Source organism: Orbilia oligospora, assembly GCF_000225545.1.
Source record: "Orbilia oligospora ATCC 24927 unplaced genomic scaffold scaffold00215, whole genome shotgun sequence".
NCBI classification, from domain to species: Eukaryota; Fungi; Ascomycota; class Orbiliomycetes; order Orbiliales; family Orbiliaceae; genus Orbilia; species Orbilia oligospora.
This window is the reverse complement of record NW_011645772.1, coordinates 2,987,991-3,004,756: the sequence shown is the minus strand read 5'-3', so window position 1 is coordinate 3,004,756 and position 16,766 is coordinate 2,987,991. Positions and strand designations below refer to the sequence as shown.

The following is a 16,766-nucleotide window of genomic DNA, read 5'->3' as shown; positions in this document are numbered from 1 at the left end:
TTACGGGCAGTTCAGGGGATACGGGCAGATGGCACCATCCTGGCCCTCGTCAAGCTGTTCGATTTTGGTCATATCTTCCTCCGAGAGCTCCCAACCCTCCATATCCATATTCGCTTTCATTCTTTCAGGGTTGTCACTCTTGGGAAGTGGGAGGTATCCCTTCTGCAAACTCCATTTGATCATAACCTGCGTTGGATGTCTGCCGTGGTTATGGCCTATTGTGATTAAGACTGGGTCGTCTGATCGTCTGTTCCGCACGATGGGTGCATACGCAGTGATAACCATACCCTTTGATTTACAAAGACTGATAACTTCCTTTTGCTGGCAGAAAGGATGGACTTCTATTTGGTTGCACACAGGTGTGATAGAGGCATAAGTTTCCATCTGGAAAAGGTGTTCTGTGCCACTGCGCAACAGCACAAGGGTTAGTCATTTTAGGGATTCCATGGAGGGGGGGCCGAGAAGAGGAGGGGAAATCTTAATGGAAATACGAAGCCCGAGAGGATATGGTTGAGTCATGGTGTATACCATTAAGTGGTGTACGTTACAGCTCAGGAGTCTGACAAGCCTCGAACCCGAACTCTGGCAATGAAAGTGTACCTACTAATTGCTGACGCCAATGTCGATGGTACCCCCTTCCTTTTTCAGTAGCTCAAGGGCTCTCCAGAGAATCTCACGGCCTTCTCTCCCGCTAGCGGGTGTATGAACAAGAAAGAGATCCACATATCCTTTTCTATCGCCTTCACCAGAATCGATCCTTTGGACGCTTTCTCTAATGCTTTCTAGTGTTCTCTCAACACTGTTTTCGACGGGTTGTTGAATTTTTGTGACGATATAAAGTTCTTTTCTGGGAATCCCGGATGACTTGATTGCTTCTCCGACATCAGCCTCATTTTTATAGAACTGAGCAGTGTCTATGTGCCTATAACCGGTGGAAAGTGCGGCAAGGACAGCCGCTTTACAATCATTGGACCTATAGACACCGTATCCTATGCGAGGGATTTTGGCATCAGATCCCATAAGAGGAACGAGGTCTTTGACGGAGTTGCTCGGTGCCATCGTGTAAAGATGAGATTTTGATGATGTATGAGTTTCGAGACGTTAATCGAGGTCCTTTGTGTATAATCATATGTATACTCGACATATGAACGCGAATGTCACGAACGTTCGAACCTCCGCTTCCGAACCCATTTAAAATAACACAACTCTCCAACGCATAGACCGGCTTGATATTGTATAAGCTAAGTACCGTATGTATTTTCGGGGTATTGCTTTCCCCCAACGTGAAAACTCGGGGAGGGTTAACTTAGCCTGCCTTAATGGTTAAACTAGTCTCGGTGCCAGAATTGATTTTGAGAATTTCTCATATTCTCTCAAAAGGCCTCGTTTTAGGTACAGAAAGTATTTAAGTAGGCATTGTATAGAAAGTAAAATAGAAAACATTATTCTTTACAAATGCTACACGGCCGATATTATGATGGTTTAACTATCAAAGTGCTTCTTTATGAGTGAATAATGCACTCAGAACTCCAGGAGGCGCGCAACCCGAGCCTCAACTGTATCAAATTTTTGATTACGGTCGTGATCATATGAGATTGAATCTACAGTCCATCCCACCTAACGTAACTGAAGTCGGCTGGCACAAGACACCGCTCTAGCTCCCCAAAAGAGTAAACACCGAACATCATCCCAGCAAAGGCATTTCCGATAGGTGGGAGAAGTGTCATGGTTCTAGTCGAAACACTTGAGAGCCAGGTGATATCGGTTTTGGTCCGCTTGAGGTGATGATCCGGCTCACTACCCGTTGGGAAGGAGAAACCAAGGTGATACTCTAACGGTAAAGCTTTTATATGCAACTGAACTGGGAATTTACCTTCAGGGAGCTCATGTTGAAATTCCTCGAATCCACCTTTACCATCCAAGGCCTGTTTGACGGCGATATATCGTTGACCTGATTCGGTGACACGGATGCCAATGCTAGAAAAGGTGTAGCTATTCCACCATACCACAGTTCCAGCTTCATAAGTCTTGCGGTCGGGATAAAACTCTAGCTCGGTTGTCCAAACGATATTGGCACGAGTTTGCCGTTGGAGAAGCATGGTTGGACATTCAGGCACGGTAAGGTTGTATGGGCCACCGTGAAGTCGAAGGAATCCCCGTCGAGAAGTGAGACTGTATTCTTGCTTCAAAGGCGTATCTAGAGGAGGTGTATTAGTGCCAGGCTTAAAGATCTATTTCGATACGAGACCTTTATAATTTATATGCTCGGGTCCCTTTGTCGGAAGAGGTCGCTTACGTTTGTGATACCAACCTGGTTCGAGGTTACTTTTACCAAAATCGTCGAACCAGGTCTCAGCATCTCGTACATGATAGGTATCGGGTGCCTTCCCGAGGAGTGTTATTTTGCTGCCGTAATTGAAGACTGGCCAGTCGTCTTCCCAGCTTACTGGGACTAAGAAACTCTCGCGGCCTAAAATCGTATGTCATGAGTGGTTAGGAGGTAGTGATTACAACAGACTACCGGGGAGACTATACCATATTGAGAGATCTCCCAAGTCACTTCCCCATTGACCTCTTGCCTCCAGGGCCTTACTCCCAAGAAAACACCCCACCAATTCCCTACAGCATCTTCAATCAGGTCGGCATGCCCAGTATTTTGAACCTCATCTGAAGTTGTGTTCCTCCATAAAGGGTTCCTTGTTCCAAGCTCCCAGGGACCCAGTGGACCAACGCTACTGCGAGATACCCACTCAGTATGACCTTCTTCCGTACCACCCTCTGCGGTGAACAGATAGTAATAATTGTTTCTTTTGATGATATGGGACCCTTCAGCTAGTCCAGATGGCGCAACGCGAATGACAGTCGGAGGAGTCAATGATGTCCCTGTCCTTAAATCTACCTCGCATAGATGAATTGCAAAGTCCTTCTTCGTACTCTTCGGATCCCTATCCACCAACCTATAGGTTGTCGACAAATAGACCTTTCCGTCATCATCCCAGAATAACTAAAATATATATTAGTACTATAACTGAAAAGATGAAGGGAGACGAAGGACTTTTTATACATCTTGATCGAACCCCGGAAGGTCGAAATAGACTGGATCAGACCAGCTGTTCTCATCCCATATGTTGTCGGTTTCAACATAGAAACCCCTGGGCCAGACTCTTTCCTAAACCCAAGTCAGTTTTAGATCTCTATTTTACCGGAGATATTAATTATTCTCCTAACAGGGGTGTTTTATGCGTTAAATATAATTTTAGAAACGTTTAAAACCCTCAGAGATTTAAAAACGCCTCACTCTCATATGAAAAACCCACTATTAAAGTACGTACATTTTGCGCGGGGCGATACCTGTCCCACTTTGCTGTTGTCATGTAAAATCTCCCATTGACAAACCGGAGAGTTGGTGCCCAAATCCCGCCGCCAGGCTCAACTGTTCGCATATCGAGCTGACTACGTCTGGTGAGCGCATGGCCGATCAGTTTCCAACTGATAAGATCCTTGCTGTGATATATTGAAACTCCAGGGAAGTATTCGAATGTCGATGTTGCGATAAAAAAATCATTGGTCCTGGGATCCCTACAAATGGTAGGGTCTGGGTTGAAACCCCTCAAAATGGGGTTTTGATAGGAGCCAGTTTCCGACATCTTGGGAAAGCTTTCGGAGTATCGGGAGACTAAGCGAAAAAGCACTTGAATTGATTGTTATTTGTTTAATTTACTAGTTCGAGCTTGAATGGCCTTTCGAATACTACCCCCGTTAACTTTCACAGCATACATTTACTGTATTTTATACAACGTCAAAAGTTAATAATGAGAAGTTTGGAGTCGAATCATTGTACTGCAAGCTTAAGCTTCCGCTCAGGTTTAGGCTAAATCCAACAAAATGCGGGGAAAGATTATAAAAAAACATTTGGCCGATTTCTCGATGATGTATAAGGATAAGCTTCGAGTCCCAAGGTCGCGTTTCTGCCACTTAGTTTGCCGTGATTTTTATTGTGGAGAAGTTGCAAGCTGCAAATTGGGAGCTGAGTCGCTACGTCTGGTCTGTCGGAACATCTTTTGCCCTCCGAAGCTGCGAACATGATTGGTGGATAAACGGTGCAGCGAGCTTGAAACTGCAACACAACTCAGTCAAGGCGATCAGATCAGATCATCTCGAGCTGGCAGAATTTCATTTGCAATGCAATACATAATACCTGTGCTGCAGCTGGCCAGTGCTAGCTATTTGGGCATGGCATCGAACCTCCGGTTTCCACAATGACGCCACTATGACCATTAGGCTATTTACATGATTCCGAAGTTTTGGTCATGACCAAGTATACAGATGGGCCCACCGACACCACAGCAGCGTGGTCGTTCCCTTTTTGGTTATATGGTGTATACCGTTATAGATATACAAGTATAGGTAAACGTTAAATTTAAACAAGTCCATACCAAAATCTGCAGATATTTTCCTAAAGCCAATAAATTTGACGGGTGCCCATGTGAGTCCGAAAAAATCAAGTATGATGTGAGAAAGGATTCCCCGGCTTACAACTTCGCGATATTTCCGTGTTAACCTAGCTACAGGTATGCATGTATGTAATAGAGCCATTTATTTTCGTTCCCCTCCAGTTTCTAAGTATATTTCTCAATATTTAAAATCTTTGCGTATCTTAACTAACGAAACGTATAAACTACGCCACTGGCCATCTGGTCATGTCATGGCCCCGTGATTAAATCTAACTTTGATACTCGAACACGTCGAATGCATATGTTTGTCCATCAGTATGCAAAATAAATATTATGCAGCTCATCGCATGTCAAGCTTGAGTTAAAGATCTGTACTGCTCCTCTAGAATCGACCCAAGACAGCTAGTATAATACGAGGCATTACTTAGTGGGAATGAGGATATTTTATGTATACCTAGCGAACCATTAATCCGTTTTTGGGCCGGTCGTCCTTAGCCCGATGGATCAACTTCTTGCTATAATTTAATAGGAATAATATCATAGTTTGGAATGAATGTTAAAGAGTAAATGCGTAAATAGGTATTGTAATACGAGGTCGGGACGTCTCAAACCCTTAAAGCCGAGTGGCCTAATAACATACAGATTCCAATTCAGACTTTCAGCCCGTGGCGGAATCTATGGTCATAATCTCTGAAGCATTTAATTCATATATATGCGCACGAAAATTCAATTCGTACGCACGACGACAATAGGCCTATGGGGCGGATGCGAGGGTGCAACACCTAGATCTCGAGACGCCCCGCTGCATGTAGTGAGACTGCAATTTTCTTTCGTCTCCTTTCTTTTGCCCACCGAGTGGCAACTGCAACCTTGAAGGTCCCCAAATACAACTTCGAGCCTAAACATGTTAATATACTTACATGCGCAAGCTAAAGTCTTACCTTATTCCCCAGTAACAAAGCTATTAAGATCTAATGCTTGAATGAATACGTCTAGGCTTCTACGATAACACGGTACTGCTGGACAAGAGGTGCATAAGCCCCGTCAATAACGTAAAACCAATGCTGGCGTGCTCAAGCTCATATTGTCCAGTATATATACTGAGAATAGACCTAGATCGTAGCACTCCATGCATAAATGCAATTAGCTCTACGAATATACTATTTTTGCCAAAGCGGAGTGGAATAAAATGATTATCGGCTGGTGGCACGTGAATTAGGTTCAGTGCGGTGCCATAGAAACCGTTGATTGGCGGGTTATGATCCTCCGTAAGCCGCTCCAACTTTTCGATAATACAACGCGACAATAATCCTATTACATTGATTGAAATAAAGGTAGTCTTGTTAGATTAATCTGGTTAATATTATCTTGCCATAACTAGTACACAAAATTTAAACAGACTCGGCATGTAGAAATATTTAATAACTAAAAATAAGAACGCAATATCCCGCACTAAGGGACCATATAGTGTGAGATTCTGTTGTTAGACGTCATACGAAAAGATTGTGCTGCCATTGATTAATCCGTGCTCCAGAACCAACCGGATATAGTAGCGATCTAGCACTACCGCTATTATATAACCGATAATATAGTAAAGATTTTAACCCAAAAGACGAAAAGCGAACGAAGAATATCCACACGGATTGTCAATTCGCGGTTCGGAACTCCGTAGTAGGGAAGTCTTCATGTTGTGTATGATAGGACTGACAGGACTTGGTTCTGTCCCTATGCCCGAGTGATATAATTATGTAACTACATAATTAAGCAAGGTAAGTTACCACGGTACACTAATTTTTAGTGGTAAGGGAAATGCGCGGTACCCCATAGAATCTTTTCTAGACTAGGGGTACACTCCTTGTCAGTTCCCATAGAACGTTCGCGTTCGCTGCGCCCTAACATACAAACTCGAGACTAATGATTGATATCGGTATTTTTGTAAGACGTAAAAACTGAAGCTAGAACATCAACCATAATCTTCGGGGTACTATGAATACATCTAAGTATCTGAAGTTGTGTATCCTGCAAGTCTTACCGGAGATATTTGGTAAGATCAGCAAATCTCATACCTGTGTTGTAGATGTTGTATTTATGTCCCCGGCCGATGGAATTCTCAGGGATTCGATTCTGGATAAAACCTGCTCTGCGACATAGCCGAAACAGGCGACATGTCTTTTTTCGCTAATCATAGCCCCTCTAATCCGTTTACCCTACCTTCCACCAAGCCTTTGCGGAAAGAAAAGTTATTTTCCTATGGTTGACAAACTTTTTGAACCGTGGATAAAGTCGTGGAGACACTCTGAATTGCGCGCACACACACATTGATGTCCTCTATATTAACCCATTCTTAAGGCTAAGGCCGGCTCCCCAGGAGTCTTGAGGCACGGGGTATTTTGGTTCCGCCAATGGTTGTGAAATATGCCGGCGTATGCGGTCAGAAGACCCGTCTTGGACGGGGTTATATGGGAGTAGTTAAGTTATAGTTTTCGAAATTTCGGGATGCGGGTATCGGTATGGATTTGGTAGGTGCGAACTTGCTAGATCATGACGAACCATATCAACGGGGCTAATGGCACCGACAAACGCCAAACCATATTGATAGTTTAAAATACAATTGCGCAAAAGATCTATGTATCAAAATATAGTTACTTCAATCATTACAACTTCAGTGGTATTTATTTCACAAATATGGTAAAGAATATGCCAAGTATCAACACTAGCTGCAGGTACCCAAGGTCAGACATCGCTGGACATTAATTACGAGAGGGAAAAAAAAGGTATCATGCAAAAATATAAAGAAAATATATATTATCTACGAAGCCAAAACGCTACACAGGTGCTTCCGTAACATGATCGGAATCTTGTTTAAACCTTGCGGCTGACTTCTTCGATAGTGAGATCCTGTCCCTTCTCGTCAGTGATGTGGGTGGAGTGGCCTTCAACCAGAGTAGCACCCTTTTCGATATGATTGACACCACCGAACAGGGCGTCCATCTCTTCGAGCCTAACATTCTTTGTTTCTGGTAGGAAAAACCATGTGAAAGCGGCAAGGATAATGTTGATACCGGCAAACATGTACATAGCCTTGAATCCAATCTTCTCAAGAATAAGGGGCTAAAACAAAGTTAGAACAACGTTTCTAAGACGTGGGGCTTTAAAAAATACTTACGAAAATCTGGTTGACAATGAGATTGCCGACGTTCTGCATCTGAGAAGACATACCAACAGCCTGCGCTCTGACATTCATGGAGAAAACTTCACCAGTCCAGATCCAGACGACAGCGCCCCAGGATGGTTTGTAGAAGAAGGCGAACATAAACATCATAACCACAATTCCAGCGCCGACTTGTGTAGATTTGGTATCCTCCGCGTATGTTGGAGTTGCGACGTAAACTGAGGCGGATATAACCATGCAGAGGGACATACCGAGGGCTCCGATGAAGAGAACCATCTTACGACCCCAAGTATCGACGGTGAAGGTAGCTGTGAGAGTGAACAGGATACCGAAGGTGCCGTTGAGAGCATTGATGAGTTGAATAGTGCTGTTGCTTTTGAAGATCTTCTTGTAGATAAGGGTAGAATAAGAATTAAGAGAACCCTGGCCGGTGACCTGTTGACCAAAGTTGATAACGAAGGCGAGTAAAAGACGCTTTCGGAGAGATTTGTCCTTCCAGAGCGGGAGATAAGAACCATCGAGTGTTTCCCTTTCGAATTGGAGAGCTTGTTGGACTTGGGCGACTTCCTCCTCAATTTCTTCTTCGGTGTCTCTAACTCGGCGGAGCGCAGCTTTGGCTTCTTCGATTCTTCCTTTCTGAATAAACCAACGAGGAGTCTCAGGGCAGAACCAAATCAGGGATATGATGATAATTGGAACCATGACCTGGAAAATTACGACCATGCGCCAATCCCAATCATGAGAGAGCGATCCCTTGTTCTTTGTGCAGGCGTAGTTAATCCAAAAGGCGAGGAAGGAACCGACGGAGTAGAACATCTGCCAGAAAGACATAATCTTTCCACGGATATCTGCTGGGGCCAATTCACCAATGTAGACGGGGCCGGCTGGGAGCGCGATACCTTGGCCGAAACCGATGATAGTACGCCCAGCCAAGAAACCACCAACACCATGACCCTCCGGAGCGAAGGCTTGAATGAAAGTTGAGGCGATGACAAGGATACAACCGATAGTGATAGACATACGACGACCGAAGCGGTCCGAGATTGGAGCGGAGACGAACCACCCTGCAGCGATACCACCACAAGTGTAGGCGGTATTAATGGTACCTAGGAGGTTGGAATTTGGGTTACCCCAGTAATTTTTCCAATTATCGGAACCCTGCACGGCATTGAAGACTGAGGCGTCATAACCGTAGAGCACCATGGTTGAGGCTGCAACCAAGGAAATGTACCTATGTCTCAAAGTTAGCCTCTGCATTCTTCATCTTGGCGCGCACCCCCCGCGTTGGGTGTGTGATATTTAAGTGATTACTGATATCGCGAGATGTCGATATACAACATACCAATTGTACACCCTCTGTTTCGAAGGCATCTGCATCTTGAATCCGGGTGCTGAATATCAGCTAACTACAGTCCTTTGACTAGAATTAAAACCGTTTTCAAAAGATATTGTCGAGTTGCGCGCGTAGGGTTGATTAAGCTTTTCGAGAGGACCTTCTAAATTGTCGTGTGTGAGATCCCTTGGAGGAGTCTAGGACATCTACTCTGGTGAAAGAAGAGAGAAATTCGTGGAGTTTGGGGAAAATCTGGAGTTCTTATACATTGCTCTAAGTTAAGTTCAAGATGGCCGGGCCCAAAGATCAATGCGGGTTCCAGGTCCAATTCTCCCATAGCACACCACGAATCAGGATCGACGGAGCAAGTTACTTTGCAGGGACCCCAGGTTCTCGGACGGAGCCAGCTTCTTGCCTGCAAGCGAACAGAGGACTGGAATAGACACAGATCCCCAGCTTCTGTGCGGATGGGGGCTAAAATGCAGCCACGGACGATGAAAAGCAAAGAAAAACCAAAAGACAAGCCAAACCTTTAGCAGGCCAGGGAAATTCCGAGCAAACGGGGCCCGATGGCCTCCAAAGTCCGCCCAATCGAAGGAACCTTGGATACGAGCGTGAGACACCGAAGGTTCTCACGCGGCGCTAGAAGTGGAGGCTAGATGGCCACTCCAGCCATGTGGTTTCCAACTTCACAGCGTAGTACATAGCTTAGTACCTTCGATCCATTTGACGTGCTCCCCGCGTTGGAGATGCATTCCAAAAGGTCTAACTAACCATGTCTCGCGGTACCCTACTCTCCACAGATAGGTTAAACCTTATCCACGGGGACTCCAGGTTTCCCATCTGCAAGGGAGCACAAACGGTTCCAAGGAATCGTCCTCTTTGGTGGCCTGTGATTGGCGGACAAGAAATCTTCCGCAGGTTGGTTGCGCAGCGTCCCCGCAACATCCCTGCCCTCACACATGCGAAGCTAAATATTAAATTCCTCCATTGCATTGCACTGTCGGCCGCGACGTCGATACAAAGTTGATGAACATGTTAACTCAAAGGTTTGTGGATTTTGTCGATGATTTCTTAGGCCATGTCATGGCAGGCAGCTCGTTGGAAGGGAGGTACATGTACTTGCCTTAGGCCAGCATGATAGTCCCACGACGCGAAGTCGTGAGCAGGCCTTAATTTGCGATTTGAAGCTTGTTCGGTAATTACTAGTAAGTTGGTCAGTTGATAACTACAAGGCTACTCGGATGCACACTCACCGTCAAACCTGTACCCTTCTGATCTACGAGACACATCGATGCATCTCAGCTCAGGCCAAATACATCTTCATGCCTGCATCACGTGATACGCGTAATTCGACGTCGACAACGCAAATGGCTGGTGTGGGTATTGGTCATGCAGGCTAAGCATGCAAGCCCAAAGCCAAGTTACGAAAAATGCAGACCCGACGCTTAAGAGACGAGATCCTGTTGATGGGCTAGACTATGCCGTCTTCGCCTCCGTTCGGCATCTATTCTTCCATTCTTGGTTATCCACAACGACATTTATTTGGCACCAAACACCATGCCATAACCCCGGTTTGTAAAGTTTGAATCTTGATATCCACCTTAACCTAGTCTTGGGGGTTAAGTCGATACCTTTTGTTGGCAGTAGGCCTCTTGGTCTAATGATACTCGTAGTGCCACGGAGGAATGGGCCATTTTAGCAGGAGTGGACCATGAACTCATGAACTCCTCTAGGAACAATGCAATCGGTCTGGAGCTTGATCCGTTCATTTTGCGCTTGAAAACTAGGTTCGTCGGAATACCCCATCTTCGAATACTAGATTGTGGGGTAGTGTGAAGAGATAATCATACGATCAAGAGTAATCCGTACTGGTTCTTTATTGCATTGGCCACCTAACTTGCATTGCATTGGCTTAGACGGATGTCACTTGTAGCTCCAGAGGTAAGGTATAGTTACTTTGTCTATAGCTATGTAATGCCATGTGCTAATTTGTCTCACTCTGACCAGTCCCCTCATGCATGCATAGTATAAACCAAACCGCCGGGGAGAAAAAATCTAGAGTAAACAAGTATATATGGGAAATTGCAACTGTACTATCTGGAAGGAGAAACTCGCTTGATTGGCACCCACATACTTGGGATGTGGCAAGAGACCTAGGTATTCAGCTATGAACAATGTATTTAGTGGGACCTGATTTGCATGGATATCGTCTTTAGCTTGTGCCAGCTAGTCATGCCCTATTCCATCAGGGGTCAGGTGCCGCAGGACAGTCCGTCAGGAATATAGGGCAACTTTCAAGATCTAAGTGCTCCCGGAAACCGATTTTCATAGTACCAAAATTTTTCCGGGCTACCTAACTAGATGTAGGAGGGAGGAAATAGTAATCCGCGTCAAATTTCCCTAGCCATGTTAACGTATCTTATCACCAAAACTGCAAGCCCCGGTTACGGAGATTGTGCAAATATATGGGGAAGGATTCTCAAAGCCTATTGGCTGGGATGTTTCAAACCTAGGTCACGGGCTTCCTAGTACGAAAGCACGTCCGAATATTCGATGTGGTCACAGCTTTCCTAGTGGTAACTTCGTGGTTCGATTGGTTGAATTCACTGTCCTGAGAACCAAAAGGTTTCCGGAAAAACTTTTACAGCGTATCACATTGAAATTTTGATGGATTAAAACCCTTGATCAGGTATTCAGGATAAACTCAAGACTAGGGAGAAATCCCAGCGGCATGAAATGCCGTACAGAGTGGTGTAGCTGAAAATCTAGATCTCCACTTATCAGATGCCGACGTAACAACTTAAGTTTTGGGTAATTAATTCTTCATGCATTGCTCGTGTTGGAACTTTTTATTCCGAAAGATCTGATTTCAATTGATCAACGGTCTGTGGCACCAACGCTCCTATTGAGCCTAAATTCGGGAGCCAATGTCCTCTTCTTGTATCATTGTCAATCTGAGGTATCGATCTCTAATATAGGATTCAAAGAGCCCAGAGGCTCAGTCTCAAGCTTTGTTCGAACATGCAGAATAAATGTATACACCAATTCAAAGAATCGCTAAGTTACAGCTGTGGCACGGTAATACGTACCCACCTCCTTTCTTAGACTAACTTCCTTGCTTCACGGATTAATTTGATTTGGGCTGGCTATGAACATTGTCGGCTCTAAATCAAAAATATCGCTTTAGTTGAAAAGGTCCAAAGGATTTCCTGCGGTATGGCCGACGATTATATTGTAGTATACAGTGCCAAAACTGGTATCATGCACTCATATGATCATGCGGTGCCCCGAATTTTCGAATTTGCAAGCAGCTGCGACACAAATATAAATATCACATATGCGTGCACACCAAGCCTACAACAAACGATTTAGACTAATGGCTGCTGCAACATTAACTTATCAACATCCTATTGAGATGGATACCTAGGTAGTTAGTTAGTCTCGAAGTTAGACGCACCGAGGCGGCCACGTTAGTATTCCACGTCCAAAATTCAAATCCTCACGACCCGCCACACCCAGATAATCCGCCTTTACGCGATCTAAGATGTCCTCCATTATGTCTTTGCATTAATTTCAGAACATGAAAATTATCTCCAATATCAGATTCTTGTAGCAATTTGATTATAAGTCAATCAATTGGCCAGAAACTAAATTGATAAATAGATAACAGTGTTAATAATAAGGAAACTAGCAAGAAGCTTCAAGACCTCATGTCCTCTGCCGAATCCCCTCCTTCTCGTCGAATCCAACTTTCTCCCCACCTTCTTCTAGATCGTCTCCTTTCCCATCTCCAACAACATCCTCTAACCCATCCTCCTGGAGCATATCCCTATTCTTTCTCTCAGGTCCAATAAATGTCAAAAGCAGTACATACGCAAACACGGCCCCCATGAAAATTACCATAACTTTCCCATAATCATATCTCTTCGTTCCATCTTTCGTAGGCGGGAGCGGCCACTTCTCACCGAGCGTAGCTTCAATTGTCGAGGATGCTGATGAGACAAGGTTGCCAAGTTGGTAGGACGTTCCCACTACGAATGTGCGAAATGAGGACGGGGAGAGCTCCATGAGGTGGATTGGGATGACACCCCAAGCGCCCTGGACAGCAAATTGCTCTGGCAATTTTAAAGTTAGTACGAGAAGACTTTCGGCTAGAGGACTGAAGGTTACATACCAAAGAACGCAGCGGCCATGATACCATTTGACCGTAAGAAACCATAAGGATAGAGCAATGCACCACCTAGAATACACATTGCGATGATCGATATTCGTCGTCCAAATATCTGAGAAGAATATCCAACAATAGTACCACCTAAAACGTCACGCCGCAATGTTAATAGTGCCGGGTCATTAGCGAGCCTTCCAATCACGGTACGTACCCGTTATCGCCCCTAAATTCGCAACGACCTGAGTAACGGTAACTCTATCATGTCCAAATCCTAACTGATTCTGAAGCATAGTCGGGTAAAGGTCTTGACTTCCATGAGACTGCACCACGCACATTCGTTAGCAATATCCCATACCAGTCCAAAGACGCCGATTCTGAATTGGTCAAACCCACCATGAAATTGAATCCAGCCATCAACAAAACCAAGTAGATGAGCGTCAACCAGTACTTCCTCAATGCAACCTTGCCCTCTTGAATGAACACCTTCTCAACCCCGATGTCCCCTCCTGCTTTCCTCAATTCCATTCTCCTCTGGAAAGCCTCAGTTTCTGGTAAAAAGTACCGGAATATGATCAACAACACCGGAGGACACGCTCTATACTCTCAATTAGCCTCTCTACACGTCACACCCTCAATCCCATAAATTCAAAGGGCATAAAGAAATTACCATACCCAAACCAAAACAGCGGCCTCCATCCATGGCTAGTCGTATTCACAAATGCCCTGGCAAAAACCACAGCAAGCAGGTATCCAAACGCATATCCCTGCTGGAGCATGCCACTCACAATCCCTCGTGCAGCAGGTGGTAAATCTTCCAACGCCGTGGCTGCAACATTTCCGTAAAGCCCTCCCATGGCAATACCAAAGCATGCCCTAACCCCGAGGAACTGGCTATATGTATTAACGAACCCTGTGGCGAGTTCGAACACGATGAAGAGAACGTTATTAATGATATATGGCCATTTACGGCCGTATCGGTCAGATGCCAGGCCGAAAGTTATGGCACCGACGGAGCGGAGCATCAGGACAAGCGTTATTCCCCATGTTATGTCGGAGTTCTTCTTGTTGAATTCTTTCGCGAGGTCGGTGACGACGAGCGAGACGGTAAAAAAATCTAGCCACTAAAATTAGCTTCTCCTTATAGATTGTTTACGATCTCGAGTCTATGCATACCGAAAGCATCCCTATCAACAAAATCTGATTAGTACAAACCCTATAACTACAATACGAGATATTTGCATGGGAACTCACCAAGTCCACCCCAAAAATGCAACCGCAAAGTTCAGCCAATTCGACCTACTCAATGATGCTAGTACCTTGATTGGATTCGGCGCTGGGTCCACCCGCGGCGCCAATGTCGTCACCCGGGTGCGCAGGTACTCGCCAATACTCATCTTAGACGGCATCTTGAGATCTAGCTTGTTGTAGAACTTTCTATTCACGACGCAAGCACCTCAAACAATCGTGTAATCAAAATGCCTGCCCTCGACAGCGAAAGGCTCTTAGGAGATACAGAAACAAGATCAGAGCAGCAGATCTGGTCTCGTAAAGCAGATCCCACAGTTCTTAATAATAAATTAGATATCGTGGCAACCAGAAAGCAACACAAAAAAAAAAAAATGAAAAATGAAAAACAAGAGTCTTTCTCTTCGGAAGCAGCGCAGGATATGCACTCCACGTTACCCAAGGCCACAAAAATGAACTCAAGAAACGCAAGGGGAAGCGGATTGTGCCAGGAATGCAAATATCAACTTGCGGAGATGCGCTGGGTAATTTATACCTTTTTTCGGATATCACAATCAGGAAGTCTAGCTCCCGCTTTGGGCTCTTCTTTTCTTCCTAACAAGGAGAATACATGGCTGTTGCCTGTCTGCTGTCGCGCGAAATGGGGGGTCATATGGAAACTACTTACTTACCTGCATTAGTCTCAATGATCTACAACATCCCATTACTTGGTTTTCACTCTCGGGCAATTCCCCCGTATTCGGTGCCTCCGCATAGTCATCATGAGACCATGAGCCTATAGGGTGGAGCTCACGTAAGTTAAACAAGCTAAAGGGTCCATGGGGAAGGGCCAGGGGTAGGAGTTTTCCTTGTGAGATATCTGGGGTGTTTCTTCTGTGGAGAAACTTCAGTTCCTCTTGCGGATAACTACTTACCTAGCTAGCCTCGCGATTTGCCATGCCATGTAGCTCCAGAAGATAAGTCTTGATAGACTACGGGATAGATCGATAAAATCCGGATCAAAACTTTTGAGCAGTAGTAGGTATCTTCTTAAGACCTCACAACTTAAAGCCTTGCCGCCCCTTAGCATCAGTCCGAGATATCGGTTGACCACCGCGTTAATTAACATCGAAAAAGATGGATTCTACGAAGTCCCGACAAGCATCCCCAACAAACGTAACACCACACTAGTAACACCCCGTTTCCTGAATAAGGCGAAGACATAGACAACTGACTTACTCCACCCTAGGAACATTGATCAAGCATGCGTCGTCTGAGAAAGATATAATATACATAACAATATCTACAAAAAGTGGGTCCCATTCGTGTTGTAGACGTCAGACTAGACCGTCTCCAAGACCTGCACAAGAAAGGCTTGCGGGGAACAAGCTTTCGGGCTGGGCATTTCGTCACACACCCCAGTCTTTTCCATGCAAGCCCTGTCCGGAGACAAGTGAGCGGCCTCGGCTACACAAAGGACATGAAATCTCGGCGAAACGGGTGGCTACCTGATTTGTACGCAACGAACAAGCAAATTAAGTATCTAAGGCATCTGGTGGATATCAAGGATTCGGGGTGGAAAAGTGAATCAACCAGGGAAAAGTCGGATGAGAACCGGAATAGGTCGGGAGATAAGGTCGTGATAGTAACCTTCCTATACCTCCTTTTGGCGGTACGGAACCTCCCTACGAAGTTGTTTCAGATAGTCTACTGGTGGAAGATCTTGAAGGTGGTGGATATTATGGTTATTTGAAGGTAAAAAAGTAACATAAGAGCGTAAAAGTATCATTGTTGTATCGATATCGAAGCGCACGAAAAGAAAACCTTGAACTTCTAGAAAATAGTGCTTAAGCGTTCAAGGCCTCCAACTCCAGAATCCCGATGAGGCATTTTCGAATTTTCGAATTTTGCGCAGTGATACTAGCCTAGCTATCCATCGCGACATCGAGTGCTGCGAGACCGGCGATGATGATATCGATACCTAATATGTTGACCCGTATACAGCCGTAACGATGTTGAATTGGGTTTGCGAATGTAAGTACAAGTACGCATATGACCAGCAGATGGGGATAAAGATCAACGGATAGTTCTGCATGTCGCACTTCGGCCCCAGCCATTTTGAAGGTTGTATTGCTGGGTGTCATTTGGCCGGCAGGCGATTACGGCAGTCGGCTTGCAGAAGATGATCGAGATTTAAATCCCCATATCCAATTAACCTCAGTTTCGTAACCAAACTGATTCACAGCTGCACAGCATCGAGTCGACAACACATCGAGATTCAACGCAGCCAGCATGCTTAGCAGAAATTCGAATTCTATCGCTCGTGAATACATTCGACCCGGATTCCCAAACTCCAGTCTGTCCGACTTAAGGTCCTCTTAACTAACATCTACATTACTATATCGTCCGTGC

At 45.0% G+C, this 16,766-nt stretch overlaps 4 protein-coding genes across 4 annotated transcripts; all 4 read right to left on the bottom strand.

Annotated features, from left to right (window-relative positions):
• AOL_s00215g874 (uncharacterized protein) lies at nt 1–1,059 on the bottom strand (the record flags this gene model as incomplete). The annotated part of the gene is made up of 2 exons (XM_011130076.1): nt 1–406; nt 605–1,059. The coding sequence occupies 2 exons, from the start codon at nt 1,057–1,059 to the stop codon at nt 1–3; spliced, it is 861 nt and encodes a 286-aa protein (XP_011128378.1).
• Nucleotides 1,060–1,601: 542 nt separating this feature from the next.
• AOL_s00215g873 (uncharacterized protein) lies at nt 1,602–3,647 on the bottom strand (the record flags this gene model as incomplete). The annotated part of the gene is made up of 5 exons (XM_011130075.1): nt 1,602–2,197; nt 2,297–2,470; nt 2,536–3,004; nt 3,065–3,169; nt 3,333–3,647. The coding sequence occupies 5 exons, from the start codon at nt 3,645–3,647 to the stop codon at nt 1,602–1,604; spliced, it is 1,659 nt and encodes a 552-aa protein (XP_011128377.1).
• Nucleotides 3,648–7,316: 3,669 nt separating this feature from the next.
• On the bottom strand, nt 7,317–9,003 carry AOL_s00215g872 (uncharacterized protein; the record flags this gene model as incomplete). The annotated part of the gene is made up of 3 exons (XM_011130074.1): nt 7,317–7,565; nt 7,621–8,857; nt 8,969–9,003. The coding sequence occupies 3 exons, from the start codon at nt 9,001–9,003 to the stop codon at nt 7,317–7,319; spliced, it is 1,521 nt and encodes a 506-aa protein (XP_011128376.1).
• Nucleotides 9,004–12,670: 3,667 nt separating this feature from the next.
• AOL_s00215g871 (uncharacterized protein) lies at nt 12,671–14,536 on the bottom strand (the record flags this gene model as incomplete). Its single annotated transcript, XM_011130073.1, has 7 exons — nt 12,671–13,077; nt 13,137–13,274; nt 13,342–13,450; nt 13,524–13,725; nt 13,803–14,244; nt 14,304–14,314; nt 14,382–14,536. The coding sequence occupies 7 exons, from the start codon at nt 14,534–14,536 to the stop codon at nt 12,671–12,673; spliced, it is 1,464 nt and encodes a 487-aa protein (XP_011128375.1).
• Nucleotides 14,537–16,766: the final 2,230 nt, after the last annotated feature.